The sequence below is a fragment of the Mytilus edulis genome, chromosome 12 (assembly GCF_963676685.1).
Source record: "Mytilus edulis chromosome 12, xbMytEdul2.2, whole genome shotgun sequence".
NCBI lineage: Eukaryota > Metazoa > Mollusca > Bivalvia > Mytilida > Mytilidae > Mytilus > Mytilus edulis.
The window spans coordinates 19277650-19297232 of NC_092355.1; the positions used below are offsets into that span (position 1 = coordinate 19277650).

The 19583-nt window shown below is 31.6% G+C and overlaps 2 protein-coding genes across 2 annotated transcripts; both read left to right on the top strand.

Annotated features, from left to right (window-relative positions):
* Nucleotides 1-296: 296 nt before the first annotated feature.
* On the top strand, nt 297-1991 carry LOC139497489 (protein wech-like). Its single transcript, XM_071285717.1, has one exon. It carries the CDS (start codon nt 297-299, stop codon nt 1989-1991), a length of 1695 nt encoding a protein of 564 aa, XP_071141818.1.
* A 14648-nt stretch (nt 1992-16639) lies between these two features.
* On the top strand, nt 16640-18325 carry LOC139497490 (uncharacterized). Its single transcript, XM_071285718.1, has one exon. The coding sequence runs from the start codon at nt 16640-16642 to the stop codon at nt 18323-18325; it is 1686 nt and encodes a 561-aa protein (XP_071141819.1).
* The last annotated feature ends 1258 nt before the right edge of the window (nt 18326-19583 follow it).

The window sequence follows — 19583 nt, forward strand, 5'->3', positions numbered from 1 at the left end:
ATAGAATATTATGTACAAAAAGATTATTTTTATCTAGCAAGTGAAATTTTGACAATTTCATGAGTCGCATCGAAATTGCAGGGCATAATTTTTTGCAATTTGATGTTGTCATCTATAGGTATACAGTTTGGATATTTTAAGCCATAACCTTTTTTTTTTCGTTCTAGCGCATAGTTAACAAAAACAGTGTAAATGGTGAGCGGTTCTTTTTGTGAATTATATTTGCTGTATAAATAATATATGAGTAAAACTTATGTAGGTATTCACTATATTTTCAGAATTGATTAATATACAAAATGGCATCACCAAGTCAGGACTTCTGTACTCTTTGTAAAGAGGATAACGTCACAACTGATGCAGTCCTGTGGTGTACAGAATGCGAGGTCTTCCTGTGTGTAGAATGTGAGAAGCATCATAAAAGGTCTAGATTATCAAAAGATCATAAAACAATATCGGCTGCGACGTATCATGAATTGCCTTCCTTTATAAAAGCGACTAGCAATCTGTGTAAAGTTCATGACAAAAATTTTGAACTGTACTGCTCTTTCCACGCTTGCGCCTGTTGTGTCCATTGTGTCACCGATCAACATCAATCATGTCAGAACATGAAACAATTTTCCGAAATCCTTAAACAAGTCAAATCATCAGCTGCTGTTCCTCTCCTTGAAAAGGATCTAAGTGATCTGAAAGAAAATATTGATGAGATAGTCGAATATTTGAGAAACAGAATAAGTACCAACACAAAGCAGAAAACCGAGGTAATTCAGACTATCCAATCCATGCGTCAATCCATCGATAATTATCTAAACCAACTAGAACAGCAACTTCTTCAAGACCTAGAAATTCAACATTCAAAATTGAAATCTGAAATGGAGACGCTATTGCACGAAGTGGATAAACGAGCCATACAAATAAGGAAATTGCAAAACGAATTCTCAAATATGACTATAAATGCAACAGAACTTCAAACCTATGTAGGTCTGAAAGAAATTGAGAAAATCACAACAATAGAGGCGAACTACATAGAGGATTTAAAGCGTGGCTCTGATTTAAACGAACGTAACTTGCTTGTGATAACTTCACCCTCTCTTGCATCCATTCTTCATGATGTCAAATCATTTGGAGAAATTACAGTTGACACCCGTCCTGGCAATGTTAAGGCAAATACGAGAAGGAAAGATCAAGCTCAGTATTTAGTTCCTGTTCCAACGATAGATCAAATAAAGCCATCGTTCTCAAAAATTCTATCAGTACCTACAGGAAAAACATTTCGTTTTGTTGATTGTTGCATTCTCCCTAATGGTAATATAATAGCTCTCGGTATAGGTGATGACAAGGGCCATTCATATAATCTAGAGGTGCTTACAAATGATGGAACATTTATTCAAATTGTGTCATTTCAAGAGGAGCCTTACAGTGTTTGTTTTGTTAAAAATGGTACAGTGGCCGTTTCCTTTTATAAGTCGTGTGCAGTGGCCCTGGTGGATATAGACCAAAGTAAGGTTATCAGAAATTTTAAATTTTCTCATCCATGTGGTTGCGTTTCAAGTGATGGTCAAGTTATGATCATAGAAAAGCCTACAACACAAAATGTCATTGTCATGAACCTTCAAGACGATTCAAAGAAAAAATTGAGGGGAATCAATCTTCACAATATTACATTGGTCATGGGAAATATATACGGCACCAACTTTATAAATAACACAGTAAGCTGCTACAAATTGAGTGGGGAAATGTTGTGGACATTTGAACTCAAGGACCTTGAGACACCATTAGGAATTGCATTAGATAAAAACGGATTTATTTTTGTTGCTTGCAGGGATAGTAATAAAATAGTTGTAATTTCGCCTGATGGCTTATCAAATAGGACAATATTAAATCACGATAATGGAATCGAAGTTCCTACCACGGTAGAAATTGATATGAAATCTGGATTAATGTTAGTTACAAATCAAGTCGATGGTAAGGATGCGTTACTATTTAAACTCTGAATCTCAAGATTTAAATTCATTCCATATATGGAGCACAATACATTATTGTCGGAATATATTGTTTATTGTCCTATAGCTAGTGTTCATTGAATCATTACCAATATTGTGAATTGTACCATTACCTATATTCTGAATTGTACCATTACCTATAGTGTAAATTGTACCATTACCTTAAGTGTATATTCTTTCATTGCCCATTGAGTATATTGAGTCATTACGTATAGTAAATATTACTCATTACCTCTAGTTTTAACTCATTACCCTATAGTGTATATTGTACCATACCCTATAGTGTATATTGTACCATACCCAATATTGTAAATTGTCAATTACCTATATCATGTATATTGTAAATTGTCAATTACCTATATCATGTATATTGTAAATTGTCAATTACCTATATTGTAAATTTACCATACCCTATATTGTATACTGAACCATCACCTATAGTGTTCGGTCAACCATTATCTATATTGCATATTCTGCCGTTGCCTATATAGCTATTGTGTATAAAGAGTCATTATTTAAGTTCATATTACTCATTACACTATAGTTTATATTGTGTCAATACCTATAATGCTTATTGTAAAATTACCTAGAGTGTATATTGTTCCATTGCGTATAGCGTATATTGTTCCGTTGCGTTTAGTTTATAATGTTCCATTGCCTAGACTGTATATTGAGTCATTACCTAGAGTGTATATTGAGTCATTATCTAGAGTGTATATTGAGTCATTACCTAGAGTGTATATTGAGTCATTACCTTGAGTGTATATTGAGTCATTACCTAGAGTGTACATTGAGTCATTACCTAAACTGTATATTGAGTCATTACCTAGAGTGTACATTGAGTCATTACCTAGAGTGTATATTGAGTCATTACCTAGAATGTATATTGAGTCATTACCTAGAGTGTATATTGAATCATTACCTTGAGTGTACATTGAGTCATTACCTAGACTGTATATTGAGTTATTACCTAGAGTGTATATTGAGTCATTACCTTGAGTGTATATTGAGTCATTACCTAGAGTGTACATTGAGTCATTACCTAGAGTGTATATTGAGTCATTACCTAGGGTGTATATTGAGTCATTACCTAGAGAGTATATTGAGTCATTACCTAGAGTGTATATTGAGTCATTACCTAGAGTGTACATTGAGTCATTACCTAGACTGTACATTTGAGTCATTACCTAGAGTGTATATTGAGTCATTACCTTGGGTATAAATTGTACCATGGCTAAGAGTGTATTTTGTACCATTTCCTATAGTGAATAATGTACCATTACCTATAATGTATAGTGTACCATTACATAGAGAGTATATTCTGTCATTGCCTATAGCTTATATTGTTCCATTGCGTATAGTTTATAGTGTTCCATTGCCTATAATGAATACTAGTATTGTACCATTACCTGAAGTGTATATTCTGTCATTGCCTATTGTGTATATAGAGTCATTACGTATAGTTAATATTACTCATTACCCTTTAATTTGTATTGCACCATTACCGATATTGTCACTGAGTCGGGCGTGTCTATTTTCTGTGTTGGTCTTCAATGTATTATGTATTCAGGTTTTGTTTTCTGTAATTAGTTAAGACGTCAGTTTTATGATGTAAATCTTTTATATTCATTTGATTAAATTTACTGTTTGCAATAGCATAAATTGTTCTATATAATAAGGATGTTCTTATCACAAGCAGAAAACCCTAGCCGTATTTGGCACAACCTTTTTCAACTTTTGATCCTCAGAGCTGTACAACTTTGTACCCCACCCCTTTTGTTTTGACTTTCGAACTTTTATATCTGGGCGTCACTGGTAATTCTTGTTTGGACGAGGCGCGTTTTTGACGTAATTAATTTTAAACCTGATGCCTTTTGTTTTCTGGTGTTTCTAATACGTTCACCTATTTGTTTGTATTGTGGTCCTGTATTATTATGCTGTCATTTTGATGTTATATTTAACAATGCCATCAAAGTGCGAGGTTTGGCATGCCACAAAACCAGGTTCAACCCACAGTTTTTTTCTTTAAAAATGTCCTGTACCAAGTCAGAAAAATGGCCATTGTTATATCATAGTTCGTTTCTGTATGTGTAACATTTTTACGTTGTGTTTCCGTTGTGTCGTTTGTTTTCTCCTATATTTGAGTATACTATAAGACGTGTCACGGTACTTTTCTATTCAAAATTCATGTATTTGGTTTATTCTCATCGGATTTTGTCTAATGCTTAGTCCGTTGCTGTGTGTGTTACATTTTAATGTTGTGTCGTTGTTCCCCTTTAATATTTAATGCGTTTCCCTCAGTTTTAGTTTGTTACCCCGATTTTGTTTTTTGTCCATAGATTTATGAGTTTTGAACAGCGGTATACTACTGTTGCCTTTATTTAACAGTACATATAGAGTATATTCTTACATTAGCTTATATTGTTCCATTGCGTATGATTTATATTGTTCCATTGCCTATAAATCATATTGTTTCATTGCCTATAGTTAAAGATAAGGCCTATTTCAAAGATTTCAGATACGAGAGGTGTCAGAATTTATCAAATGAAAAACCGACCGTATGGAAGTCTTCTTTGGGTAATCTTGACACCCCGAGTGTAAAAAAGTACAAATCACTTTGTACGTAATTTATTGTACCAACTTAGTCTATGGAAGGGGGTTCTTTAAGTTGCGTTGTTTTTTTTTCTATTTGTAATGACATTTATATTTGACCAATTTAAGCAAAACTATCACATTTTTAAAACATATGTTTTATAAAAATTTCGCAGTGTCATGTTTGCATTGAAAGAGTCATGCTTACTATCATTTAAGAACCTTTCAAATCGTTTTGTCCCTTTATACCATTATTTATTTTTCAACCTCTGAAAAGATCAAATAGTATGTACATTGTACTGACTAGAAAAATGTTATTTTTTCATGACAATTAACATGGGTTAAGATTCAATGTGAGCAAAATCTGAACTGGAGAACTATTTTCAGAATCCTTTTTGCTGTTAATAAAATACATAGATTTAGAATATAATCAAACGAACTATATAAATTAATGTTAATAAAAATAATTTAGTATAGTGGTTGCAATTCAGATTAAATATTACAACAAATCAGAATCTAGAAAAAAAAAGTCTTACTGACGATCCTTCATATACAGATTGGTGCCAACATATAGCAATAAGTTATATTGCCTAATGCATCAAGGAAATGAATTGAAGCTGACAATTTCAATAATTTACATTATATCAAAACAAATTCGTTTATAATCAGATATTTGTCTCTTTACACATTACATATATATTTATAAAACAATAAACCCATGAGAACCTTAAATTTTGTGGTCATTAATACAGATAAACTCGTAACTCAACTAATCACAGACAAAAGGTTTCTCAAATTAACGCTATGCATTTCTACATTAAAGAGAAACTTGAATATATAATCAGTAAGTGATTAATGTTAAAACATCAAATTCTACAGAAATATTTTAATCACATGTAACTATTTTAAAAGATCTAAATTGTGCAATCGTGTTTGTGAAACATTAGAAATCACAATGCTGTCTTAAAATTATGTTTTAAAAGAATTAAAACTGATACAAAATATTGAAATTTAGGATAACCAACAAGATTGCTCTTTAATGCTTTAAGTTTAAAAAGTTCAAAATTTACCAAATACTAAGATACAGTTTTCTATTAGTTGGTCCAAGGGTAAGACCAATTGTTATGATAAACATATGTTTAAATATACTGCAGCTATACATGTACTGTATAAAAAGTCTTCCTGACCGTTTTAGGACATGAAATATTTTCCTCCATGCAAAAACGTTTTTGAGTCATGCAATGATACGAAATTTTGCTGTTCCACCTGCAAATGAATAAATGAATAACAAATGTCTGCTCCTTAAACTAATTCTTTTCAATTTGTTTATAATTACATTATTTTTTTTAAATATTCATCAACTCAAATGTTTGTATTTTGAATATGAAAAAAAGGAAAATAACAAAACTACTGAACTTAGAGTAAATAAACTCATCATAGATACCGGGGCTGAAATTTAATATAAACGCCAGACGCGCGTTTCGTCTACAAAAGACTCATCAGTGACGATGGAATTAAAAAATGTTGAATAGGCCAAATAAAGTACGAAGTTGAAGAGCATTGAGGACCAAAAATTCCTAAACGTAACTGCTTTGATTTCTAGCATCTACTTACAAAAGTTTTGAATTTTTGCTGCTTCTGGCCTGTTGTCATGCTACTAATAATGACATTTGTCACAACAGCTGCTGATGTTTACTGTTCCATAACACTACTTTAATTTTGTAAACAGTTTTTGTTAATAAAACTTGCTAAAAATCTTTGGTTTTTTTCAGTTGTATGTTTTATATGTGCCTGGTGCTTTTTTTTTATCTGTTTGTATAGATTATATTTGCTTTTATGTTTTTTATACTATACATATTGTTAAATAAACTTTTTTTATGAATACCTTTTACTGACACTTCAATGGACCCCTATCAAATAATGAGTAATCATGTATTCAGTTGAATAAAACTGTTTCTAAATATTTTGTGAGCCAGAGTTTTAAACAGATATATCATGTTCAGGAGGGGTATTTGCGAAAAATACCAATCGAGAGAATGTTAGATTTCGCGAGCCGTAAGGCGAGGGAAATTCATTTTCAAGACTGGTATTTTTTCGCAAATACCCCTCCTTAACATGTTATATCTGTTTAATTACACCGAATGTTAACGTTCAAAAACGATGATGATAGAGTATTTTTTGGCAAATACCACGGCAGAGAGGGTAAAAAAAGGCATACCGTTTTTGCATATACCCTGGCGGCGTTTAAAAAAGTAACAATATTCATTTCATAAGAGCAAATTGGTGAAAAATAAACTGGCTATCAACCAATAAAAACCCAGGATTCTTACATAAGATGTCGTTTCCAAAAAAGGTTTGAGTCTATCTTTTTCTAAATATTTTGTGAGCCTGGTTTTTTATAACCATTTCACGATCCTGAATGATTATTTTCTTAATTACACTTTATATAAGTATGCCAGATTTTGATTTGTTGGTAGTCAGTGTATTTTTCGCATATTCTGACATTTTTTCATCATTTCAAACGAATTTGCCTTTTTTTTACACTGCCGGTGAATATGCCTAAAAAACCATGGTATTTGCCGTTTTGGATATTTCTTTTAACCCTCGCGAGCATCTTCCAGCCGATATTTTGTGGATATGACGTTACATAAAGAAAGCAAACTTACGCGTATTAGAACATTTATAATTCCCGCGGTTCTATGATAACATCCAGCTATCCTTAACATTACGCATAAAGATAATTACAGCTTACAAGTTAGAAAAAAGATCTATCTACACCTTTACAGAGAGTTCAATACAAATCTTTCGGTGTAATTAAGCAGATATATCATATTATAGGGGAGGGGAGGATTTGCAAAAAATACCCCTCCTTATCATAATAGATCTGTTCAAAATGCTTTGAGAGCCTGATTTTTGTTCTGCTATTTTATGTGACGTTTTTCGAAATATTTTGTGACACAATAGGCTCTTTACAAGGTCAGCATCAGAAACTTAGCCCAACGACTGAAATATTCATGAATATCTTTTATAACTGCCAATTCTAATTAAGTAACAGAACATTTTTTGTTCGTGTTTATCACTAAGTTATATCTTAAAGACAGTTTAACAAAATCATTTCTTCACATATGTCTCAAATGAAATGTCCTGAGATAAAAAAAAAAAAAAAAAAAAAAAAAAAAAAAAAAAAAAACATTCTATGTTTAACTGCTGTTATCTTAAAAAAAAGGCAAAAGATGTAAAATATGTTGTATGAGTGCCAATGAGACAACTCTACATCCAAGTCACAATTTGTAAAAGTGACCTTTTTAACCGCTTTTTTAATACTTGTCATCTATGTCTTATATTACAATAAAAGAAGTCAATTGTGTAGACGTTGGATTTTTTTATCCAAATGACAACAACCTTAAACGTTTGCACAGTTTATAACGTTAGCAACACGATAAGTTCTACATATGGTGCAGTATCTGCCTTCCCTTCCGGAGCATCTAAGATCACTCCAACTATTTGTCTGTTTGTCTTTTTCTTTTTAAGCCAGGGGAATGTCAGTTTATTTTTCAATCTACGAGTTTGTCTGTCCCTCTGGTATCATTCGCCCCTCTTTTGTTATCTCTGTTCCACTGAAGACAGACACAATTGTCTGAATGACTAGTCCTTTAACTGAAGGTGAATTATCTCATTGCTCCTTAAAAAAACGAATTATCATTTTTCCTGATCATAAAATTTGGCTGCTTTCTTTTTTCTTCTTATTAATATGAAATGTTGTACAGTAATAATCAGTTATCATACATATTTCTCATACATTTTACATGATTTTGTAGGTGATTAAGATTTGCATACAAATACAAATATATATGATATAATTATAAAAATTTCATTCTCAAGATTTATAATTTGTTTCAATTATTTAAATCCCATAAATATATCAGGAATGAGATGTCAAATTGACAGCAAACTGGTTTTTTTTGTATTTTAAACGGCCAGTTCGTGCTTTTTTTTAAATCTGTCACATTCTACCAATTTCCACATACGGTAATACCTGTACTAAATCACGAATATGACAGTTGATTTCCATCGTTTGATATATAGTTATCAGAGATACCAGGATTATAATTTAGTACGCCAGACGCGCGTTTCGTCTACATAAGACTTATCAGTGACGCTCATATCAAAATATTTATAACGCCAAACAAGTACAAAGTTGAAGAGCGTTGAGGATTCAAAAGATATGCTTGAGCTTTTAATTTTGCCATTTGATAAAGGACTACCTGATTTGCATTTTCCTTGGAGTTTTGTACATTTGTTGTTTTACTTTTAATTCCATGCACATTTACCTATTTATCATAGACCATAACTCTCGAACAAAACAAACACAAATCATTATCAAGCTTGACCACCATTTTGTCAACAGTAACATCTTATCAATTTTTTAAAAGTATTGGTTGAATGTTAAATATTTGTAATTGCTTCTTCAGTTTTTTTTACAGAATTCTATAGCTCAGAAAATATAAAATCCAACAAATTTACTATTATGATGTAAGTCTACTATTCAGACCTCAAAAGTTTTTCAATAAAACATCACTATGAAATATTAACTTCGGACACTACTGTAATGGTGTATTTATAAAAAGCCCTATAGGCTATATGTCCGTCATTTTGACACTGAACGTAGATCTAACCAGACTTTTCTGCGTATTTCACATTTCATTTAAATGAGGTCAATGTACTTCATTGATATTTCAATTTTCATTTTAATATTTTCGTGTATCCCTATGCATAATTACTTTCCTGTATCTATTATATCTAAATCTATGCCACTGGACGTTAAGCAACCAACAGTCAATCATTCTACATGCAATAATTTCCCACTCTTTTTATGTTCTAAATACAGTAACACATGCAATGTTCATTAGTACTTGTATTTGGTCTACATTTTTCTACCAAAAAAAAATCTGTGGACACCATGCCTGAACGAAATGCAAATTTGGTTTCAATACGTGTATAAACAGAGTTTTAGCTGATGCCCATAGCTAAAGAGGGTCCAGAATTAAGAGTGTTTTGGTCAGGAATTCTTTTAAGGTTGTTTGAACACTAAGTCGGAACTATTATATGTCTATATGTCTAGTTGTAATTTGTATTCCATTCTCTGTCAGGATTTACATAAATTATTTTTGTAAAATAATTCCTGAAACAATGACTCTTAACACAACATGTGTTTCAAATATCAGTGATCATTGAAAATAGTGAATGGAGATAATGGCAAGGGGAAATTATCTGATGTATTTTGAAGATTGAACAAATAACAGCCATGCCTGTCTTATGGTGTAACTTCAATCTATATCATCTGTACAATAGTCTCATCAAAAGAGTAAATAGGAAAAAGGACTATTGTCATATGTTGTTAATATCCAGCATAATGAAATCCTCAAAGTTCTATCATCAATGGTATATATGAGATTTAGTAAATTTACATGCACACAACATGCACAAGAGGACCCAGTTAAATGTCGCTTTTGCTGATGTAGAGCAATTCTGTAATTCAGGGTGTGTTGGTAAAGGTGACACCCTTCAACATAATTGTTCTCATCAAATAAAGAGAGTAAAGTTTCTTGAAAAAGTACGAACAATTAACAGTAGTTATAACAGTATTTATCTTCAAAAAAAAGTTTTTTTATCCAGTCATTGATAGAATTGGCTTATTATCAATGAAAAAAACAGTTTGTCAAATAAACAGGGTGTTACCGACTTTTGTTTTTAAAGAAAAATTATCCTATCGAATTCAAATTACTTATCTGCCCTGAATTTCAAAATATTTAATTCCAAAAATATAAGTACACACATTGACACTTAATCAATTAATAGTTTTATCTTTCAGTTTTAACTTTACAGGTTTCTGTTGTATATTGAATGATACTAAGTAAAATATGTAGACATCAGAAAGCATGATTACAACAAGTCAATAAGTCAGTAATCACCAATACATATCTAACCTCATAACTTGCAATAGATAGATATACCATGTGATCAATACGAAACCTGATCATCCCTCAATGGTTAACACGGGTCAATTTCATTTGAATATTTTTGAACATTCAAAATCAGAGTATCTTAATAAACATTTTTTGTATAAACTATATTTTTATGCTTAAATATTATATCTTCGACTGACGACTTTGTTGTTCCATGGTATCGGTCGTTTTTTTTCACACTTATAATACTATTTATATATTTATAATCGAAATTTGATTTGTTTGTCTAATTGTGCGAATCGGTGTTTTTTAAACCTTTGTTAAAAGGTAACCGCATAATTTGTTATTTAAATTTTATATGTTATAAAAAATAAGGTAAATGACATTGATATTCGACATGTTTTTTACCTATACACTTTGTGTTTTAAAATACGACCTTAGTTATTAAGGTAAGCATTACTTACAAACAGTATAACATTTTAGACTGTTATTATAAATCTATTTGTAACAACGAATGTGTAGATAACATTTTAAATAATTTTTATTAAGAAATGTATCATATTACTTAGTCAATGTCAACCATTCACCCTTGAACAATAGTGATAATGCATTAATAATTCATTTCAACCTACAGACATGTCTCACAAACATGTTTAACCCCGCCGCATTTTTGCGCCTGTCCCAAGTCAGAAGCCTCTGGCCTTTGTTAGTCTTGTATTATTTTAATTTTAGTTTCTTGTGTACAATTTGGAAATTAGTATGGCGTTCATTATCACTGGACTAGTATATATTTGTTTAGGGGCCAGCTGAAGGACGCCTCCGGGTGCGGGAATTTCTCGCTACATTGAAGACCTGTTGGTGACCCTCTGCTGTTGTTTTATATTTTTGCGGGTTGTTGTCTCTTTGACACATTCCCCATTTCCATTCTCAATTTTAGAGTTCTTTTAAAACATAATTCAATATTTTACACAAATAAATTCGGGAGGTTGACGTTTCGTCCCCGATGGTGTCAGCAGCCAAGCAGTCATCCCTGTTTGTGTTGACATTAGTAAACATCGACACATTATTTTCCTATACATGTCCTTTGTACTTTATTGGTGGAAAGTTCCAACTGTTTGGTTTCAAATATCTAATGCATGTAGAGTGCTGCTTCTGATTCATCGTTAGGACAACTATGAAAATATGAGAGAATCTGTAACTAGTTACATTTATCAGCAACATGAGATCTAGAAATGGGCTAACATTGCCGAACGTGTCTGTCCACTACTAATATTACACAATTACTTTATTGCTTGTACCCAACGGAAGCGTTGATCGTGTTGGTCAAGTTTGACAGTTCAACGTACAATGTAAATGTAGAATAGGAGTACCTGATGTACCTGTTCTTTTTCGGCATTTGGGGACAAGAAATTTAAGTTAAGAATCATATTCTAGTCTTAAATGATTGCGGGTGACTAATGTTGTAGATGCACATTGATTCAGGTGAGCAAAACGGGCTCTTTTATATATATATATATAGCGATAAAAATGATAGATGGATAGGAAGGAACTATAAACAAAGAAATAGATCCTCATACAAAATCTGCAAAAATGCTAAGTGATCAAAACATTTGGATGACCGCTATAAAGGAGTGAATTACCTAAAATTATAAATATTTGCCAATTGTCTGAAAAAAGTATTATAACATGAATAAATTGGTTGAATATGTAACTACAAATATGATCAATTATACAATATCTACAAAAATGTCAAACTACTGAAACTATTGGATAACTCCTGAAATAATCTGCAGCCATTAAATGACAATGTTTTAAATAAAATTATCTCAAAAGTATAATCGAAAGGTAGAAACTGATAATCGCTAAACAAAAATCAAAGTGCCGTATAACACTGATGAAAAATTTACAACCTTAGTTGTGTATTAATCCAAACTTAAATTAGTTTGTTTTGGATTTATGAGTTTGACTGTCCCTTTGGTATCTTTCGTCCCTCTTTTTTTAAATTAAATTATAGTTTTAATTCATGTTACTTAAGAATAGTTGTCTTATCAGCAATCAAACAAACCATATTATTAATTTGTTTTTTAATTTTTATTATATTTTCGAATTGGTTGTTGCTGGGGTTCTTTTTATTGTACCCTTGCAGGAGATTTTGAACAACATTACAATCAATAAACCCAGCTATATTTAAATATATGTATGTTGCAAGTAAACAGCCTGTTATGATTTCAACTGTTGTCTTCTGGTCCCTTTTCTATTTTTCATAAAATGTATTTTTATCATAACTTCATCTTATATAAGATGTCGGATTTTGATTGGTTTGTAGCCATAGTTTTTTTTTCGTATATTGTTTCTTTTCCCCTACTTTCCAAGGAATTTGCATGGTTTTTTTCGCCTCTTACGGAGGATATGCCTCAAATTCCTCTCTGTGCCGTGTATTTGCCATTTTGTATATCTTTTTTTCCAATCTCGGGCCTCTTCCCGGCAAAATTATTCGGATATGACGTTACATGGATACAGCGCTCATGCGCATTAGTACATGTATAATTCCCGCTGTACTTTGACTGTCTCTACTTATCCTCCAAATCATACATAAACATGTTAATGGATTATATCTTACTAGTACGAAAATGTTCCCCTTCAACTGTACAGATAGTTTCAACCAAAATCTATTCGGTGTAATTTAACAGATATATCATGTTACAGAGGAATATTTTCACTAATACCCCTCAAAAACATGATATATCAGTTAAATGAGTTAGTTTGTTTTCTTCTTTTAATGGTTTCACATTATTCATGTTGAAATCTTTATAGGTTCATGGTTAAATCATGTCTACTTACCTATAACTGCTTATATATTTGTCATTTCAACTATAAAGGATAGTCCGCCATTACAATACTACCACAACTCTTTGTTTTTGATTTTGTTCTCCTACATTTTAATGCATTGATTTATTAAAGACAATTTCTATCAAAACCAAGGAGTAAACAAAGACTCATAAAACCAAAGGATATTTACATCAACAATATAATAGTGCGACTCGGTGTATTTAAAAGGAAATAAATGTAGGGCTTCAGACTTTTATTGAAGTTAAAAGGTAGCCTTAATTGTCATTTAAATTTTATATGTTATAAATAGTAAGGTAAATCACACAGATATTGGACATTTTACTTCCCTATACGCCATTTTGGTATTAACCCATACGAGCTTAGTTACTAGGGTAAGTATTCCTTACAAAAAGTATAACTTTTGACCTATTATACTGTTATTGGAAATCTGTTTGTATCTACCACTGTTAAGATGACATTTATATATGATTTTTTATTAGAAATGTGTCATATTACATAGTCAATGTAAACATTTACCCTTGATAGTGAAAAAGCATTTATAATAACTCAACTTGCAGAGTTCTTTTTAAAATGATATCAATATTTTACAAAATAAATCCAACTGCTGGTGGACGTTTCATCTCATATGGTATCATCAGCCCAGCAGTCAGCCATGTTTGTGTTGACATTAGTTATCATTGATACATTCCTTTTCTGTACATGTACTTAATATTTTATTGTCGGAAAAATTTTACTTTTTATTTGGTGTCAAATATCTAGTATATGAAGTCTGCTGCTTCTGATTCAGAGTTAGGAAAACTATGAATATAAGAGAGAATCTGCAGTTAATTAAAATTATCAACAACAGAAGATCTAGAAATGGGCTAACATTGCCTGCCACTCCCAATATTACAAAATTGCTTTATTGCTTGTGTCCACCGGAAGCGTTGATCAAGTTTAATCAACGTACTATCTAAATGTAGAATAGGAGTACCTGGTGTTTGTTCTTTTTCAGTGTTTTGAGAAAAGAAATATAAGTCAAAAATCATATTTTAATTTGAAATTATTAAGGGTGGTAATTGTTGTAGATGCTCATTGATCCAGGTGAGAGAAATGGGCTCTTTTAGACAATTATATCGATAATTATGATAAATAGGAAGAAACTATAAACAGATAAATTAATCACCCATACAAGATCTACAAAAATATCAAGCGAGCAAAACAATAGACGACTTTCGAGTTCGATGCAATTCCGTCAAAAACTCTGGTTTTAGTGAACGTCATTTGTGCGTTTAGGGGCGTCGTCACTTCCATTCCAATATTGAGCGAGTGTTTGGAAAACTATAATTCTATATCGTACGAGTTATTCGGAAAATTTGAATTCTTAATATTGACAATCAGCATTGCTGTCATTAGGGAATTATCATTAAGTACCTATAGAACAACCATTATTTCTAGTTTATCCTGCACAATGACGATCACTAAGACGCTTGATGAACGTTAAAGTGCAGGGATACAGGCGACCCCCTCTATCTGGTACATGACGTCATAAAGGCGCGTATAATTGAAGAGTTTTTTCCGGTGACGGATGAACTCGAAAGTGGTCTATTGGATGACCTTTAAAGGAGTAAATGACCTAAACTGACGAATATTTGCAAATTGTCTCGAAGAGTATTATAAACCAAATGAATTGGTTGAATATGTATACGGTAATCATTATCTCTTATACAATATCTAAAATATGACAACCTACTAAAACTATTGGATAACTCAGTAAAAATCTACTGTTATTAAATATCGACTTTTTTTTCTTTACTTTATAAAGATAATGATCGATTGATAGAAACTGTAATAGCTAAACAAAACTCAAAGTGCCGGATAGCACGGATGAAACAGTTGCAACTATATGCTTAGTAGTGTGTTATTTCAAATATGAAGTAATCTATTATTTTAATCCATGTCAAATAAAATAGTTAAAAAATAGTCTTACCAGCATTCTATTTAAACCACCTTATTCCTTTTACTTTTTAAATTTTTTTTATCATATTTTCGAATTTTTTTTATTGTACCCTAGCAGAAAATCTGGAATAGCTTTAAACTCAATAAAATACTGCCATATTTTTGATATGTCTGTTGGTTTCTGTTTCCTTTTCTATTCCTATTTTTCACGTATTGTATTTTTATTCTAATCACACCTTATATAAGAATGCCGGATTTTGATTGGTTGGTAACCATTGCATTTTTTGTATATTCTAAAAAAAATCCTCATTTCCAACTAATTTGCTTGTTTTTCAAATCTTTCGATGGATATTCCCCAACTTACCATTTATGTCGTAGTATTTGCCATTTTGGATATCATTTTTAACAATTTTCAACTCTGTACTTGATTTGGCTTTCGAACTTTTTTTATCTGAGCGTCAATGGTAAGTGAACTACGCGCACGTCTGGCGTATTAAATGTTACACCTGGAACCTTTTGAAAGTTTTTACTCGTGTGTTTCTCTGTCCTATATGTTCTCCCGTTTATTTGTACTATAGTCCTGCCATGTAATGTTGTCATTTTATATTTAACATTGCCATAAAAGCGGGAGGTTTGACATGCCACAAAACCAGGTTCAACCCACCATTTTTTTTTCTAAAAATGTCCTGTACCAAGTCAAAAAAATTGCCATTGTTATATTATAGTTCGTTTATGTGTGTGTTACATTTTAAATTTGTGTTTCTGTTGTGTCTTTGTTCTCCTCTTATATTTGAGTGTGAATTCGCATTGCTAAAAGACGTGACACGGTACTTTTCTATCCAAAATTCATGTATTTAGTTTTATTTGTTATTCTCATCGGATTTTGTCAAATGTATAGTTCGTTTCTGTGTGTGTTACATTTTATTGTTTTGTTTTTGTTGTGTCGTTGTTTCCCTCTTATATTTGATGTATTTCCCTCAGTTTTAGTATGTAGCCCGGACTTTTTTTTCTCAGTCGATTTATTAGTTTCGGACAGCATTTTTTCCCTTCTAGCGCATAGTTAATACAACAGTGTTAACAGTGAGCTGTTTTGTTTTATTTTTTATCATATTTGCTGAATAAACAAGATATGTATTGAGAATGTCTTGTTGTCAATCAATTTATTTTATATTTAATCTTGCAAGTCTTGTGAGTTTCTGACTGCAGATCAAGTGTAATGTGACTGATTTCAAATTGTGATATGAGTCAAACAAATGTCAGTATTTACTTTATTTTCAGAAATGATAATAAAAAATGGCATCACCAAGTAAGGACTTATGTACTCTTTGTAAAGAGGATAACGTCACAACTGATGCAGTCACGTGGTGTACAGAATGCGATGTCTTCCTGTGTGTAGAATGTGAGAAGCATCATAGAAGGTCTAGAACATCTAAAGACCATAAAACAATATCAGCTGAGAATTATCATGGATTGCCTTCATTTATAAAAGCGACGAGCAATCTGTGTAAAATCCATGGCAAAAAATTCGAACTGTACTGCTCTTTCCACGCTTGCGCCTGTTGTGTACATTGTACCACAGATAAACATCAGTCATGTCAGACCATGAAGCCGTTGCCTGAAATTCTTAAACAAGTCAAGTCATCAGCAGCGGTTTGTCTACTTGAAAAAGATGTGAAGGATCTGAATGAAAATTTTGATGATATAATGGAATATTTGAGAAAAAGAATAAGTACAAATGCAAATCGGAAAACCGAGGCAATTCAGAGTATCCGATCAATGCGTAAATCCATCGATGATCACCTAAACAAACTAGAACAACAACTTCTTAAAGATCTAGAAACTAAACATTCAAAATTGAAATCTAAACTGGAAACACTCTTACACCAAGTGGATAAACGAGCAAAACAGATTAGGAAATTGCAAAACGAATTTTCAAATATGACAAAATATGCAACTGATCTTCAAACTTACGTTGGTCTAAAAGAAATTGAGAAAGTAACATCACAAGAGGGAAACTACATTGAGGATTTAAAGCGTGGTACAGATTTGAACGAACGTAACTTGCATTTGACAACTTCACCTGATCTTGATTCCATTCTACTTGATGTCAAATCATTTGGAGAAATAACAGTTGACACACGTCCTTATAATGGTCTGGCAAATGAGAGAAGGAACAATCAAGCTCAGCAATTAGTTCCTATTCCAACGATAGATCAAATAAAACCATCGTTTTCAAACACTCTCAAAGTGCCAGAAGGACAAGGAAAGCGTTTTTTTGATTGCTGCATACTATCTGATGGCAATTGTTTAGTTCTTGATGCAGTTCGGAAGAGTTTGCTAATGTTTAGAAATGATGGGACATTCATCAGATCTATTGTGTCATTTATAGAGTTACCTGACAGTGTTTGTTTTGTTAAAGATAGAACGGTAGCTGTTTCCTTTTATAATGCATGTGAAGTGGCCCTTGTTGATATAGGCAAAAGTCTGGTTGACAGAAATTTTAATTTTCCTACAGAGCAATGTTCTGGAGTTTCAAGTGATGGTCAAGTTCTGGTCATTGCAATGCCTTCTAACAGAAATGTCACTGTCATGAACCTTCTAGACGAATCAAAACAAATCTTGAAAGGAATTTATGAACATCATGTATCATTGGTCAAGGGAAATATTATCGGCGTTAACTTTTTGAATAACACTATAAGCTGCTACAAACTGAGTGGAGAAATGCTTTGGACATTTAAACACATTGACATTGTTGAACCAATAGGAAGTGCATTAGATAAAAACGGCTTTATTTATGTTGCTTGCAGAAAAAGTAATAAAATAGTGGTAGTTTCACATGATGGCAAATCATGCAGGACAATATTAAATCAAGATAATGGAATTAAAACTCCTCAATCAATAGATATTGATGTTAAATCTGGAATCATGTTAGTTATAAGTCTAGCCGAGGATGTGGATTCGGTACTATTTAAACTCTGAATCACAAATTTATTATTATTCTGTACATGAAGGAACAGTAACATTATTATCTGAATGCATTGTTCAATAATTTTTAGCTTCTATTATTAAATAATCTTTTGGTTTTTTTTTTTCATCATATCAGCAAAGTACAGACTGGTTTTTGGTCATATCATTAAATTAAAGACAGGTTTTTGGTCATATCACAAAGAAGAGACACGTGTAATAAAATTAATCCCACTAAATCTGCTTAGTCGCTCAGTAATTCGTGTGGCAGTTTAATACAAGAGTACAAATTATTAGAACTGTATATGGAAAAGTGACAATAATCAGAAACTATACAATAGAACAACACGGGTTTTCTTCGAAAAGATATTGTAAAATATCAGTAGTTGGACACTACATGCACTATGTAAAATTTGTGAATAATTGAGCTGATGCTTTGATTAGGTGGCGATTAACTTTTTTACCCATATAGGTACTTGCCACAGAAGCCGGTGATTGCTATTGTCAGATAATTCTATCTTAATTTTTTGAATATGTTTTTAAAATTTTGTATATAAGCTTGCCAGACATGGTTGATTGTGGTTGTTACAATGTTTTATTTCAATTGTATGTTTTATATGTGCATAGTACTTTGTTGTATTTGTTTGTATATAAATCAACTGTATTTAATTGTATATGAATTAACTGTATTTGTTTGTATATAAATTAACTGTATTTGTTTGTATATAAATTAACTGTATTTGTTTTAGGCATTTTATACTATGTATAAACGAATTAAACTGTTATTTGTCGTAGACTATAATGATGATAATAAATCAATATATCCATATACTATAGTGACTAGTTGGGTTTTCAGTTGAATATAAAGATTCTCACTTTTAAGGTATAAATGTTTTGTGAGCCTGACTTATGCTAAACATTTTATGTGCATAACATTTTCTTAATATTTTGTAATCTAGACTTTTTCAAAAACTTTTGTGAGTCTGACTTTTTCGAAAGTTTGTTTTTTGCAAGGTCAGCATGATAAATTTAGCCTATCAACTGTTTTATTTATTAATATTTTTTTTAACTGCCAAATACACTTTTAATATCTTCAAATAGATTTCATTTGAAAAGTCCTCAGATATCTTTTTCTTCCATAATTATTTGATTTGAGCTACAGTTATCTTCACATCTATTTATTTCAATTTCATAATTGACAATTGGTAAAATTTTGAAAACATTGTTCATTTTGTTTGAATCTAACAACATCCTTAAATAGTTATACTGTGTA

Coding starts and splice junctions, on each gene's coding strand:
- LOC139497490 (XM_071285718.1), top strand. CDS start 16,640: ATGGCATCACCAAGTAAGGACTTATGTACTCTTTGTAAAGAGGATAAC.
- LOC139497489 (XM_071285717.1), top strand. CDS start 297: ATGGCATCACCAAGTCAGGACTTCTGTACTCTTTGTAAAGAGGATAAC.